The 16780-nt window shown below is 35.3% G+C and overlaps 1 protein-coding gene across 9 annotated transcripts in view; it reads left to right on the forward strand.

The window, feature by feature from the left end:
- LOC149795652 (alpha-adducin-like) overlaps positions 1–16780 on the forward strand; it is a 160104-nt gene that overhangs the window by 37954 nt on the left and 105370 nt on the right. For all 9 annotated transcript variants that reach the window (XM_089965476.1, XM_089965481.1, XM_089965482.1 and 6 more), the window contains exon 2: positions 6657–6744. In XM_089965476.1, the coding sequence (XP_089821602.1) occupies positions 6678–6744 (67 nt within the window). In that variant the 5' untranslated portion in view covers positions 6657–6677. The remainder of the gene's footprint in view (positions 1–6656; positions 6745–16780) is intronic.

Consider the following 16780-nt stretch of genomic DNA (forward strand, 5'->3'; position numbering starts at 1 on the left):
ATAGACAGTTGTGAATCGGAACGTATTTTAATTGGTCAGATATTGCTAATATTAATTTAGACCAATTTAGATAAATAATAGGGTACCCTTGGAATTATTTTCAAAGTTTACGTCAGTATCATACTGTCTTCAAATAATAAATTCATGGCACGATTATTGTATTGCCATTTAAATACCACATTGTACCAATATTCAGTATTATCGCACACACCTGGTGTAGCAGTATGCTAAATCTCCATGCCCCTTCAGTAATACAAACTGGCCATATGTGTCATTTCTCCACTAAATCTTTGCCGTTGTAATGTAAAGTTCGACAAAGAGATAGCGAATCTTCTGCTGCAATTTTTCAGTGTGAAAATGGGGTTAACATGTTCGTTTTCTGCAGTTCACAGATTTGTTTTAAGTTTATTAAAGCAGGGTCTATTCTAGAACAGAAACTTTAAGAGTAATTTTCTGCTCAATTTGAAGAAAAAGGGGGGATTTTCTGAATCTATTTAGAGAGGAAATAAAAGGTTGGGCTTGAAAATGTGCAAGTTTTGCTCATTCAATTGATTTTGCAGCATGAATCTTGAATTTGCACATTGTAGAGTAGACCCAGTTGTATTATCACACATTCATCTTTCCATCCACAAGAATTGTGGATCCTGCTGAAATGTATTTGAAATGAGAGCTTTCAGAGTGTTCCATCACCCCCTTACATTTTGTTACAGGTTGTATCCTTTTATTTCCGTCCATTTTAACATGGTGTAGGATTGCTGATTAGAGGTTGTATGTGAACTGCTTTAGATCGATGGTAGTTTTCTGAGGGATAAGAAACATGTACATAGGTCCACATTCTTCATGTCAATAGATTAATGTGATAAGACTTAAATTTTGTATGCATTTCATGTTGGATGAGAATGATACTGGTAATGGACCTTTCAGACATTTGGTCTTAGTTTTGGTCTTGACCTTTGCTCATTTACATAGCAATACCGTACATAATGAAAATGCCTCGCTTGGCGCTCAGCATTAAGAGGTTAGTGTTAGAACTGGTCAGCCTGGTGTCAGGATAATGTGACTGGGTGGGACATCATGCTACATGTTTGCGGCATGATGCCTCAGTGCTAGACATCACTTTAAACTGCCATACTGCAGACATCGTAGCAATATGACTGAAAAATTGTTAAAGCTACGTTAAAAATCCAAATCTCACACACACACACACACATAATAAAAATATCAAACTGTTCACACTTATTACATAAACTTCAAGAAGGACAAACTGAAATTTTGATGTATGTAGCATTTTATGGCACATCAGCACAGTAGTGGCTATTTGGTACCCTTTAGGTATGTGTGTATAAAGACATGAACAAAATCAGAGCAGTAGTTTCTTAGTTATTTTGGCACAGAGTTGCTATATATTTTAGTGCCAATATGTTGACCCACATTATGTAACCAGGCCCATGCCCTTCCAGTGGTCATAGGTAATTAGGTACTTGACAGCATTGATTGGCATATTGGACTGTTGCTGACATGTGGAACAAATGGAGATGACATCTGTGAATTCCACAGTCTTGAACTTCACAATGGAATGCTTTTTTTTCTCTGGGAACAATTTAAAATATCATTCTATCTTGATGTAATGAATTCATATAGCAGTTACTCTATTACTAATAATTGTTAACATATTTAGGGAGTTTCATGTGTAAAGATGAAGATGCAGCCAAGGAAATGTGCAAGTAATAATAATTTTATTTTGTCAGTCTTTTTATTTAAGCATTTTTAATATCAAAACTTTCATTTAAATGAACATTCTCTTTTCACTGGTCTGAACATTTATCTTTTTTTAAACCTGCCCCAGTTGTAGATGATCTTAATAATCATACTCATATTTCAAGACAATTAGTTATTATGAACTAATTTACCATGAGGCCCACTATTATGTATATTATTTACAATTCTTTTTTATAAAAGCCATATTCATGCCTAAATATTCCTCTCCCACGATAACTCTTGCACAACTGGGTTCAGAAATAAAGACTGCACTATAAATGAGGATGCGAGTTACCGAGGGTCCTCCAAAAACTAAGTGATCCCATCCCTGCTGGACATGGAGAAAAGCACAACACAGGGTGTGGGTGGGTAAATGTACTGTTCAATAATTGATAACTCAGTTTTTAATCATGTTGTTGTTGTTGTTGTTGTGGGGTTTAACGCCATTTTTCAGCACACGATAGGCTATACATGGCGGCCAGTATTAATGGTGGAGGAAGAACCCGAGAAAACCCCGGAAAGAACCACCGACCCACGAGAAGCTACTGGCAAGCTTTCTCACATACCCACATTGGCTGAATCCTAGACTCGAACCGCCGCAGACAGAGGTGAGATGGCAGTGATCCGTAACGAAGAGTGCTTTAGACCACTCAGCCACTCGGGGCCCCAATCATGTCAAGGATACTTGTCAATAAAGTGCTTTTTCTAATGAAGTTGTTTGTTATTCTATATAAATTACATTTATTTTCAAGATGCCCAACATCGGAAAGATTATTAACATTATTCCAACAGGTTTCACATGTATGTGAGAACATTTGTGTATTACATCACTGCTTTATGCTGTTGTTGATTAGTATGGTTTTCTACTTCCCATATATGGCTACGAAGTATGAAACAGGGAGTCAAGGAAATGGTGACCAACCAGACTAATGTTGACATTACACAAAACAAGATTCCTTTTTCTAAAAATAAGCATCAGTTGTTTTCTTGTTTTGTTCAGTTAGTAAAATACCGATGTTGTGATTTCATTGCAAATATTAGTGATGCTTCTCACCCTTGAGGATATTTCCAAGTGCCAATTCAGGAATTCTCTGAAACTCGCTTCTCCACAATCATCCTATATGTGAAACAAAGCTCTTTATTTAGCAAAGTATACATTTAGCTTGGTTGCCTTGATATCTTTGATCATATTTATGAAGGAGTAAGTACACAATAATATTTATAACTGTGTTCAATTAATCAATTGGAATGTTGTTGTTGTAGTTGAACACCATTTTTCAGCATGACGATGATGCATTTTACATTTGAATATAAGAGTGCACATTGTATTTATGATGATTGCACTTAAACCAAACTTGGAGTAAGAACTAAAATAAAAATTTTGCTTGATAAAAAATTATTTAATTGATATTTATATATTAAAGTAATGTCTCCAGCAGGCATAAGTGACATTTTCATCGATCAAAATTTTGGTGAATATCATAATTTAAGGTGTACTAAGAAGTTTGTTTGGAAAGAACATGTAAGATTATATATGACTTCTTATTAAAAATTGATAATTTCATAATGTTGACTAAAATTTCCAGGACCTATCTACCATTTTCGACGATAAAAGGAGTGACACAGCCATTTTTCATTTATCAATTTTGGTCGTAAATTTCTTCAAGTTCAACAAATAGGGCTAATATTTCTTGCATTTTCTTGTTTAAAAAATGGGGTCAATGCCTGACCACACCTTTCATGAGTATGGCACGAATTATCAAAAGAGTGTGCACTGCACATACAAACACATACAACACACATTTTCACCTGTCTGCAAACTTGAACTAACAAGGTAACAATTTACAAAGATAGGCATGTGACAGTTTATGCACATATTTACATGGAAATGTCTGCAGGAAGCGGTGAACCAAGAATATAACTTAAATTTCATCCAAACAATCATACTTTCATGAGGCCAAAGAAAAAATGTTTCCTATTGTGTTGTTTTTACAATTAGGGTAGATAGGTAGTTTTTTTTGTGGGAATTTTATATATATATATATATATATATATATATATATATATATATATATATATATATATATATATATATATATATATCGATTAGTATATATGATGTACTAAGCACTTAAAGTATTGTGCAAAACCAATTTCAGCTAGATGTTTTATTTTTTGTAATCCTGTGGGTGGGGTGGGGGAAATGCTAGCCGCCAATGAAAAATACGGCTGTCCGGAAACTTTTTTGGTGGGGTGGGGGGGCTTTACAGGGCACATGAATACTGAAAGCTTCTTGTTTTTGTTTAGGGATGGGGTGGAGTGTCACATTGTAATAGGCTGAAACTGTGGACCTCAGATTGAGTTTATGGATTGATCTGTTCTGGTCAATTAAAAAGATAATGTAGAGACTTGGGAACTGATATGTTAGATATTTTCTGCATTTTTTTATTTCTTGAGAAACACATGCACATGTATATGCCATTTTCAGCCATTCCTTTGCTTCAGAAATGTTGAATGAAGTATAAAGTATGGTTTTACAAACCTTTTTGTAACTTTTATTATTTTTATAGGCTTTTTTGACTAGTAGAATTACCAATTCTTTGGTTTTGTACTGGCAAAATTACCCTTCAGAATACTGCAGTAGTCATTTAACTTGCCTCATTCAGTGATAAATTTTGAAAGGCCTATTTTTTTTGTAATTTGACCTCAGTTTTATAGCAAAGCCTGAATATTAAGTTCATATACATGCAGTGTTCTTTCTAACCTCTTGGACTAATTCTGCTAAATTCAATAAGATACTTTGGCATGTGCTTCATATATTCAGTCTGTGCTTGGTAATGTATTTGTAAATTTGACTGTGAGAGATGAGAGCATAATTTGCACAACTGGAATCTCTTGTAATGGTCTGAATGCTTCATTGAATTTATGAGGAGTGTAATTTCCAATCATAGCTGGTAAATCTGCCCCCCCCCCCCCATCATATCGTAATATCGTTTATGATTGCATACAGTTAAAGTTGAGCAATATAGAACCTGATCAGCTGGTTTATTTATTGACATGTTCTTCTTCTGTTCATTCTTCTGAATACTCCTAATGAACTGCATAGACTTGATCTGGTGCATTGTTCAACAGCAGATCTGGGCCTGGTCACTATGCTGTTGGACTCTACTCGTCAGCAAGTTTATATGGTATTTTCTCCAAATGTATGTTTGAATGCAGTCAAATGCTTCATCAGCGCAATTAACCCTTTACCTCATAGAGCATAGTGACAAAGTGCAGCTCGCTATACATAGGACACAGGTTACCTAGTCGACCGCATACGCATAGCTTGCCTGTGAACTATTAAGCAATGTAGTGTATGTTACGTTTAACAGCAATTTTAACCATTTTACGTTTTTGGTACACATCTATTACATGTGGAACAATTTAAGAGTAAAGTCCGATTGTTATAGCTGTGTAATTATTTATCACGGAAGAATTTGTTATGTGCTTTAAAATCTGGAGAGAATTCGTTCACCGTCATGTCACTGAGGCCGTGTGACCAACCGTAGAGCTGCCATTTCTCATACTCGAAATTTACAAGTTTTTCATCTGTGTCTACATCACTAAGTCATCTAAATTTGATAATTTATAAAAACTAATTGCAGCCTATATCAATATCAGAGCCTTTACCTAGGTTATTGAATCTTTCATAGTTGTGATTCTAATCATGAAAACTTCGTAAGTACTGAATGAAATCCGCGACCGCCATTTTGGAGAGTGGAGATTACGACCCAGTTACTTTAAATAGCAGATATCGACCAGTACATAAACAGTGACCATGTGATCTGACGTAATTGTCATTCACAGAAATGAATGTAGTATCTAATAAGGGGTTTTCCCCGAAGGTGGCGCTACGAAAACCGGCTTAAAATGGCTGATGTTTACAGCAGACGTCAAAAGGCGCTTCTATGGGACTTTTGTAGAAGCGTCAAAAGTCCTTTCGATGCGACTTTTGTAGAGGCGTCCAAAGACGGTTGTATGAGGTAATGGGTTAAGACTATAATGCCAAAAAGAAGGCTGGGTGTAGAAATTATAAAAAACTGCTAAATTCTTCAGGAAGATACATTGTTGCAAATAAAAGTTATTATGGATTTAATGCCAATTTTCAGCATATAATAGGCTATACATGGTAGCCAGTTTATTTCATGGAGGAAGAGCCTTGGAGAACCCTGGAAAAACCCATCGACCTATGGAAAGCTATTGGCAAGCTTCTTCCATACCCATGTTGGCTGAGCGTTAGTTGAACTCATACCGGCAGAGGTGAGATGTAAATGACGTGTAAGGATGAGTACCTTACATCACTTAGCCACCCAGTACCTCGGCAAATAAAAGTAAACCTGCTTCTTAAAGATAAAATATAAAACTCCACAATTTCACAATTCTGTTAAAGGTATATAAAATAAAAGATATTGATGAGAGAGGTAAAATCCTTAAAACATATGGTCAAAATTTGTTATATGAACCTCGTTACAAAGTCTAAGATGTTGTCTGGTGGTACATTGTCAGAAAGATTCGTCATTGAATGTCAGTACACAGTAAGAACATGGCTCCATAATCGGAGGATACTGGCAAGGAATATGTCAACTGCTTTTGGCACATGAGATGTTTTGCTCATTTGGGTATGCATTAAAGTAACATTTTGACAGCTATTTTCTGACAGGTTTAAGAAAGGTTGAAATGTTATTTGTTCTAGTTAGAAATGTTGTAGTATTAAACAATTTAGTTGTTGTTATGGCATAAGAGTTTTCAGCTGGATAATGAAACTCATGTGACTGTTGTGGTAGTTGACAGTTGCCCATGCATTTTCATATGTCAGATATTACTGTTAAATACAATTCTTTTCTTGTAAATTTCAGGGTGGGGACCTGTAAGACGGGATGAGTGACTCTGTTCCCCAAGTGAATGGGCCCTTCAGCCCAACAGAAAAGTTCATAGATACAATAGGTAAGTATATGTTAAAGAATTCAGTAAGAATACATGACATTGCAAATTTGCCATACTGATTGTGATTTGAACCATAGAATTTCACCAGTACTGTCAAACCTGCAGTAACTGCCACCTTTGTAAGATGGCCAGATTTTCCAAGACCCTGCAGTTTGAAGACTCAGGGCTAGTAAATTTCTTGTGGACTTGTAGTTTACAAAATTTTAATAATCAGGTGGGTAGTAAAGTTTCAGTTGAGCATTTATTTATGCTATCATACAGTACACACATCATATTTTATGGAACATGAACATTCCCATGGTTGAGCTTACTTTAGTTGATTAGTCTGGTTCCTGGAGTGCTATTTAATAGTATACTGCCAAGCTGGGAGTCAAAGTAGCAGGGAACTAGAACTGTTGATATACCACCAAACAAGATTCCTTTTTAAAAAAAACTAGCGACATTTATTTTGTGAGACAATCGTCTGTGTCAAAACTCATTTTTTGCATTGTTCAATTAATATGGTATTGATATTGTGATTTCATTGGAAGTAAAAGTGAAACTTCTTATCATCCTTGAGGATATCTCTGAGTGCCAGTTCAGGAATTCTCTGAAACTCACTTGTCCACAATGGTCCGTATCTGTGAAATCAAGCTCTTTCTTTTACGATGTATTTGTTTCACTTCGTTGCTTTGCTATCTTTGATCACAGTTATGAATGAGTCTGTTAAGTTATGGTAGTTTGTTACATACACAATAACATTATAACAATGTTTGATTGATCAACTGAAGTGAGTTCACCTGAGATATGACTGGAGGCCACTATATTTTAAGTATGTTGGATTTGCATGCGTTTTACCTTTTCTTTTATTCCACCTCCTTTACTTGATTCAAAAGACATAATTAATGTGATACTACAGAGGAGGCCAGCTTTTAATTCAGTGCACCAATATAACAAATACATCCGCGAGTCAGTTATCAAAACACGGTCAGTACTTAATTAGGTTCTCAGAGAAATGCTTGCGGACATAGCTGATACGGTAGACTGGCACATTTTACGTTTAAATACATGTTGCATTTATGATGATTACACTTAAGAGGAACTTAAAGATGAAATTAAAGCACAAATTTCACTTAATAAAAATTATTTTATTGTCATTTTAAATATTAATGTACAGCCTACACTAGGCATAACTGACATTTTCTTTGATCAAAATTTCCTTGAAGATCTTTAATTATGGTGTACTAAGAATGTTGTTTGGAAAGAAAATGTAACCAAATTATATAACTTCTATTGAAAGTTGATAATTTCAAAATGTTAATTAAAATTTCCAGGTCCTATCTACTGTTTTTGACCATAAAATGTACTTTTGCAGGATTTGTGCAAAATAGAATCAAGTCCTCCAAAAAAAAAAAAAGATTCAGTGAGCCAAAAGGGGTACAAAGATAAAGGAACAAGGCAAATTTCTGTTCTCTTTTGCTTTGATACACAGATCTGATGTGCAAACCATTCATTTAATAGCCCAGTTGCTCAGTGATTTTATGAACATAAACAAAATCTATCATGAAATCCTTATTGATTGCACTGGTTGCTGTGCTCAGAACTGTCCCATTTCTCCTGATCTTTATCTGACAAAATTCAGGATTGTTGAGAAATAATTGTGCACCAAGATCATCCCATAAAATCTCTTGGTTGAGAGAGTAAGATTAACCTTAGCATGCTTTTGAGTTGTAATAGTCTGGATGAAAATATGAAAAAGTTTCTCAGGTAACATATTGTAGTAACCAGGTCCAGTTTAATGACATTTTTAAGTAAAAGAAATATTTGTAGGCTCTGCAGTTCTTACAAGTACATGCTTTCATTTGCATGATATGACCTTGATTTCCACCATTTATCCTTAGCAAAGGTGGACAGGTTTTCACTAATAGATAGATATGGAACAGTGGATAACTGATTTCTTTAACCCAAGTATCATGCATTTTATTTTCTTATCTTATAGTTGAAACAATGTATATATTTTCACTGGCACTAGATGCATTCCTCATATTACATACCTACTTCACTGCTATTGTCTGATTAGTGACCCATGCTTATTTTATCTCAGCTATACACACTGATGTGTTGCAGAGCCAGATAGCATACTACAGAGGTTGGTACGGGTTCAAAGAGTCCTTATTCTTTTTGTATTAAAAGAACGAATGATTTTAGTTGCTATGGCATACATTTATTGTCAAGTAGATTACAAGAAAGCAAGTCCTGTTCAAAGCAAATGCAAAGCACACTCGAAGTAAAATGTTTTTGACAGATTATGTTATTCAATCCTTTAATAAAATGAACAGCAACAATAACAACACACACACAAACACATATTTTATTTATTCCACATACATATATACATGCTTCTTTGTTTCAAGGGAGTTAAAATTGACTTCAGGAAACCATTTCTTGAAATTGGTAGTGAACTGTTCACATCCCTTGCCAGTATGGACTGCTCCGATGGCTTAAGCAGTTAGAGTGTCTGCTTTGGCTACGGGAGGTTGCTGGTTCAAACCTCGGTCGAGCCATACCAAAGACTTCTAAAAATGGTACTAACAGCTGCCTTGCTAGGTACTCAGCATTAAGAGTTAGGACTGGTCGGCCTGGTGTCAGGATAATGTGACTGGTAGGAACATGGTGCTACTTGTCTTCATCATGATGCCCCAGTGCTAGACATCACTATAAAATGATGAAAGAAAAATTGTTAAAGTTATGTTAAAAATCCAAAACACACACAAACACCTTTGCTAGTGTGATCACTACAAAATGTAGTTCTGTATATTGCCTGCCTCGTACCTGTCTGATGCAGTGTTAAAGAAAGCTTTAAGTGCAACTTTTCAAGTACTAAATGTGTAACGATAATTTACTTGAAAGAAAAGCAGTCTTACATATTTTACTTTTGGTGGGTCATAAGTGCTAGTGTCATTACTCTTTAATTTTTATTTTTTAAAGTTCAGTTGATAAACAAATGGGTATGAGGGAAAGTAAAATTTTATCATGCATTGTCGAAGATTTTTTTTTTATATGTATCCCCAAAATATAAACAAATGCATTGTATTGCACAATTTTGTTTTCCCCTCCCCAAGCTTGATGCACCTTTGCACTTATTCCTGGCTCGGCCAGACAGTCATGCTCAATTTTTATGTTCTCAAGGGTTGGCATCTCAGTTGTTGTTCCTGGGGAAATTAAAGCCCTATCTTGAAAATACTGTTATTTCATCTCTCCAAATGGATGGCTATATCAACATGGGGTTTTCTTCAAGAGACCTCTTATGATACCTAGTTGTTTGCAAAGGAAAATGATGCCAAATGTAGATCCAATATGGCCACCATGACAACTGTCTTAAAAAATCATGTTGTCACTAGTCCCCCTGAATAGATCATTATTACATTGTGTTTGCACCAAATGATGTCCACTTTGTCCTAAATGAAGATGGATGCCAAGCTGACATCCAATATGTAGAGTAGCAAATGTGAAAATCTTGTTATTGCTGAAGATGGTTTGAACACTTAAAGGAAGAAATGATCTTATCTTGAATTTCTGGAAATCTTTTTGCCCTATTAGAGTGCAAGTCACTTTTTGGGTCTATTGATAATGGATATAGTATCAGTATATATAAACAAAAGAAAATCACACACACACACACACACACACACACACACACATGTATAATGAGATTCACTTTTGTTTCAGTGATAGTGTTATCTCTGGCTTCTTGTTTCTCTTAAAGTACACAAACATTTTTCGTAGGCAATCTTGACTGTAAATTTTACCCACTAGCAGTATTTTATGCCACTGTACTGTTTTTAAACATTAGTAATTGACAAGAAGCTAATATATTTTCTTGAAAATACAAGAAGAAAGACTTGGGCAGCCTTTATAGGGTTTTCATATGACCAGGAGGTATGCTTTCGCATCTTGTTTTGTTTTTATGGCAGCAGAGCATTTCAATAATTGGGAAAACATATTGGCCAAAAATAAACAGTGGGATAATTATGGTAATTTTAGTCTCTCTCTTTCTCTCTCCTGTGACCTGATGGTTAGAGCATCCACATTGGATGCAGAAGGTCATGGGTCCAAACCCCTGCTGTGTCATACCAAAGACTTAGAAAAAATGGTACATTAACTAGCAGCTACCTCACTTAATGCTCAGCATGAAGAGGTTAGTGTTAGGACTGGTAACCTTAGGTGTCAGGGTAATGTGACTGGGTGGGACACTATGCAGTGTGTCTGTGGCTTGATGCCTCAGTGCTCGACATCACTGTAAATTGCCGCACTGCAGACATCATAGTGATATGACAAAAAAATCATTAAAGCTACATTAAAAATCCAAAACACACACATGCACTCTCTCTCTCTCTCTCTCTCTACACACACACACACACACACAGAAACTCTGTATTTATGGGATATGGGTTAATGTTTTCTACATCAGACCAGCAGAGATAAATAGGTATGCAGATGTTCCTTAATAGAATCACTCTCAAATACATGGGGAAATAATCATCCCTAGTGTGAAAATATTTAGTAGTGGTTCAGATGTCATTATTATTTATGTTTATTTACTGTCAGGTTGTGAAAGAATGTATAGTTCATGCCTGGCTGATGGTTCATACTTTTGCTTTGGCTTTTAATTTATTAGCTGAATTATTGATTTAAATTTGGAATTGTAGCAAGGCTTAATTTAGGGCTTTAAGTAGGTCTAATGCATTGGTCACAGAATGACTACCAGCTTAAAATTAATGTTGTCAGTTGCAAATATCTGATTGCTAAATTATGCAACATGAAATGTAGCTTGAAATATCAGCATTGATTCTTAAATAGCTTGCACGAGAAGTGTCCCTCCTTGTATTTTCTTTTTTGGGTACTTATAGATAATTGGAAGTAACAATACATGTCCCTGCAATCAATATCAATGAGCTTGAGCCCTGTTGTATTTTTTATGTTGCTAGCAGGCAATTGTTCTGCAAAATTTACTTACCAATTAGAACGTCTGGTCAGATTTTCAAGTAATTTGTTCACATTTTGGATTCCTGTTTAATATATTGTTACTTGTTTAGGCTGTAATAATTAAACAGTAACAAAAGAAACCGTGAAAACAACAAGCTTTGAAAAATTAAACAAATAATTTATGCTCATGGAAAAAAACGATGTAAAAATGAAAAAATAAGAACTTATGGTTAAATCTAAGAATAATCCATGAATTAAATTTTAGAAGTCCTAATAGTGAAATGTTCTAATGAATTCAAGTTCGAGTCCCAGTGAAAAATCCAAAATGGAAGGCAGTGTCGTATACTGTAGCCTTCATATTACGTTAATTGTGCATGTTGGTGTATTTGTATGTTTAGAGAGAGAGAGAGTAGTGCAAGTTGCAATATCCTATTTGAAGTTGAAAAAGTATGAGTCATATAAAAATGTGTCAGTACATTTTTGACCCCCACATTTTTTATTTGACCCCCAGTTTTGACACCAAAGGGTTTTTTATACCCTCAATTTTACACCCCTGGGGGATACACTGAGATTATGGGACTGTTTCTACTTTGTGACGCACATTATATAACATTCTGCTGCTGTTCACAGCAGGCCCAAGCTGGTAGTCCTAGATTATAGGTACATGTTACTGGACAGGTAGTTGCTAGGGAAGGCTGATTGACTTTTGGAAGCATTTACAAAGAAACTAAACTTGTTGAAGCCTAGGGTGGTGATTGATGTTTAATTAGATGCAATCAATCTGTTGGAACCAGACATTCCTAGATACTGAACAAGGTCCAGATTTAGCCAAGTAGAGCATGGGTATCTGATCTGATATATGATCATTTAGAAAAATATTAATATTAGACAAACTTTTTTGACTTGCTAATACAGTTTGGTTCAGCCTGGAATCTTACCCAATGTTTTATTGGAAAAGGTTGAAGTGTGCTAATTGTTAAGTTCTGGGAGTTACCAATGATCTGTAAAGCATGATACCTTTCCACAATGGCAGCTGTGGTTGATTAGTTGATAGAGCCTCAGCCTTGTAAACATAACTGACCTTGTAATCAGAACTGTGGGTTCCTTGTCTTTGTTTGGTCCATGGGAAAGGCACATAGCTTCTGTTTCCCTGGCATGATTTTGTCAGCATTGTGTCAACAGTGCTGTTAAAACCAATAAATTTAAAAAAATACCCCCTCCCCCCAATAAAACATTCTGCCCACATATTCTGACCTGGGTTGTGACTTCCTATCCTACTCAAAAGTATTTATTTGATGGAGTCTCATCTCATATTCCTCCATGTTTTCCATTGTAGAACAATGCTGAGGAATATCTATCAGTAATCACTTGACTGCTCTCTTTTATCACATGATCTACAGAGCTTATGGTACAGATAAACTGGCAACAAAATGTCAGCTTTTCATCACCAATGGAGCATTCTTTCACAGTAACCAGTATAAACATTAACTTAAATGCATGTACAAAATAAAAAGTTCAGTGGTTGAAGTTATTTTTCTGCAAATGGATGTGTGGCACTGATCAGTGTAACCACATGTACAGATTCTGGTTTCAGGACAAAAAGCTATTGTTGTCATTGTTACTTGTTGTCATTGTTACTTTTAAAAATTCAGCTTCTTATTAGTGAAAGGAAAATAATTTCTGAATCAAAGTTAATGGAGGACTATCTCATTAATCGTTGTGTGTAATTGAGAAATTTAATTGAGGGCTTCATAATTATTCTTTGTGTGTAATCTGGACATTTAATTGAGGACTACACTGTATATCTTAATTTAATTTGTGTAAATCTTAGGGATAAGTGTGGACTGTTTTGTTTTTTGATGTGTTGGCATTTGTGTCATTTTGCAGGCCATCTTTTAATTAAAATAATCCTTCAGTATGCATTGGTGTTCGATAGGAAAATTTCACCTTTGGGATCAGAATTTCATCTCATATGCTCAGTATAGACTCTTTTCTGATGCAGAAATTTTACTTTTGAGTGCCATTTTCAGTTTTACACCAATGCATAATAAAGCATTCCATTAGTCTTTTAAAAGAAGACTCCACCTATTTGCATTCTAATGAGATTTATGATATAAACTTTTATTGCTGCCCTGGTCCAATGGTACTTGTATATTAATTGTTCATCTTCCATCTGAAGGAATACACTTATAGAAACAACATTGGTACACTGTATGGTTGATCTGTGTTATGACTTGGCTTTGGATCTGTATTGCTTGGCATGCTACCAGGTAACACATGCAAAGGTTGTCATTCACAGTGGTGTGGTGGATGAGTCATTTCATCACATCAAGGATAATTACAAGCATGCACTTGTCTAGCCTTTCCCTTTCAACAAAACAAAATTGAATGTCTTGCAGCTTATGACAGGTTGTAATTTTTTGCCTTGGAAATAATACTTCACTTTATCACATTTCATAAAAAATACGGAAAAGTATGTGAGAGAGAAGAATTATGTGAAAGGTTAGGTGGGTGGGTGGGGCCTGTTTATTGAAAGCTGTATTTGGGAGGCTAGTGGAAGCTACTACAATCAGGTCATGAAAATGTTCCTTGATGACAGGATTTGAAGTCCATTCCCAAAAGGTGTAATTATTTTTATCCTTGTCATACATAGATGATCCTTTCCACTTTAAAATGTACATACATTATAAAGAATTATAAAAGGGTGGCTGAGTGGTCTAAAGCGCTCTCCGTTACGGATCACTGCCATCTCACCTCTTTCTGCGTGGGTTCGAGTCTTGGACTCTGCCAATGTTGGTATGTGAGAAAGCTTGCCAGTAGCTTCTCGTGGGTCAGTGGTTCTTTCTGGGGTTTTCCTGGCTTCTTCCTCTGCCATTAATACTGGCCGTTATGTATAGCCTATCATGTTCTGAAAAATGGCATTAAACCCCACAACAACAACAACAACAACAAAGACTTATAAAAATGGTACTAACAGATGCCTCGCTAGGCACTCGGCATTAAGGAGTAAGTGTTAGGACTGGTCGGCCTGGTGTCATGATAATGTAACTGGGTAGGACATCATGGTACATGTCTGCAGCATGATACCCCAGTGCTAGACAACACTATAAACTACCACACAGCAGACATTGTAACAATATGACTGAAAATTTTTAAAAGCTAAATTAAACATCCAGTGACATGCACATACTTTTTGTATGATAAAGCCATTAATGCGTCATCTCCTGCACTATTTCTCAATCCATTTTTCATTTGTAACCAGTTCTCATCATGATTCTCAAAAGGCGTAAATTTTGAACTTCAAATTCTTTGTTGTCTCAGCCTTTAGTCACTTTCAAATTAAGTTTAAACATCAACAATCAGCATAGTTTTTAAACATGTAATACTGGAAGTCAATCTAAATTCTTTACATTGCTTTGTAATGGAAGATGGGCTCAGTTTGTGCTTGTGGAGTAGAGACTATTCTAGATCTGAAACTTATAAGAAATCCTTCCCCATCCTTTATAAATTGAAAATGTGGGAAATTTTCTGAACATTGGAGCTTGAAAATATAGTGTATGATTTTTGTGTATTCCATTGATCTTTAAGCTTGATTTTTTTAATAGAAGTTAGCTTGAATCTTGCTGATTTTAAACCTGATCTTAGTGCATTAGGAGACCGATAAGATGAAGTAATCATAGGCATTGAAGAATTAAATAAGTGATTAATAATTATACATAGCGATTGTACTTATTCCGTGATGATGTGTAATGCCAACTTCACTTTTAGAGATAACCTCTTTGGGACAGTTCGGGCAGCCATTGGTGTCTTTTGTGATGTGATTACTTGTCATTAGTGGCAGTTGAAATGATTCTCATTACAAATATATTAGGAATTAAAACATCAAAAAATATGCAGTTTGCTGAATAAAATAAATTACTCAGATACCAATATTAAAGCACAGAGATCAAGATAATTGCCTATTTTACAGACAAATCAACTAAAAATGTACAAAATTTGTGTACATGTTTAAATTTTAATTGTAAGCAAATAGTCCAAAGTTGTCTTCATGGCGCCAGCACAGTCCATGCTGTATGATGGTGTGTTTGACCACTGTAAACTAGGCTGTTGATTCAAGCTGCAGATGATCTGTAAAATGATTGTACTCTGCTTGTTCACAGTGACAGCACTTAAATAGAGCCATAGAATCAAGCACACATGAAGTCATTAAGCTGGTTGACACATTTGGACATCTTGATGACTAAGACTCCGTAAAGTTTCCATCATGGGAGTTTTGTTGTGTTCACAAAATACCCCCATTGAATTAAAAAAGAATATAGTTTCATACCAGGGAGTACAATATCCAGATATTCAATTCTTATTTCGAGCTTCGATAGTGGATAACAAGAAATGGTTGTTGATAGTGAGTAATAGGTGGATAACAAGAAATGGTTGTTGATAGTATTAGATGGATAACAAGAAATGGTTGTTGATAGTATTAGATGGATAACAAGAAATGGTTGTTGATAGTGAGTGATAGGTGGACAACAAGAAATGGTTGTTGATAGTGAGTAATAGGTGGATAACAAGAAATGGTTGTTGATAGTGAGTAATAGGTGGATAACAAGTAATGGTTGTTGATAGTGAGTGATAGGTGGACAACATGAAATGTTTGTTGATTACGAGTAATAGGTGGACAACAAGTAATGTTGTTGATAGTGAGTAATAGGTGGACAACAAGAAATGGTTGTTGATAGTGAGTAATAGGTGGACAACAAGAAATGGTTGTTGATAGTGAGTAATAGGTGGACAACAAGAAATGGTTGTTGATAGTATTAGATGGATAACAAGAAATGGTTGTTGATAGTGAGTGATAGGTGGACAACAAGAAATGGTTGTTGATTATGAGTAATAGGTGGACAACAAGAAATGGTTGTTGATAGTGAGTGATAGGTGGACAACATGAAATGTTTGTTGATAGTGAGTGATAGGTGGACAACATGAAATGTTTGTTGATTATGAGTAATAGGTGGACAACAAGTAATGTTGTTGATAGTGAGTAATAGGTGGACAACAAGAAATGGTTGTTGAT

Source organism: Sinohyriopsis cumingii, chromosome 7 (genome assembly GCF_028554795.1).
Source record: "Sinohyriopsis cumingii isolate HCF-2022 chromosome 7, ASM2855479v2, whole genome shotgun sequence".
Taxonomy (NCBI): domain Eukaryota; kingdom Metazoa; phylum Mollusca; class Bivalvia; order Unionida; family Unionidae; genus Sinohyriopsis; species Sinohyriopsis cumingii.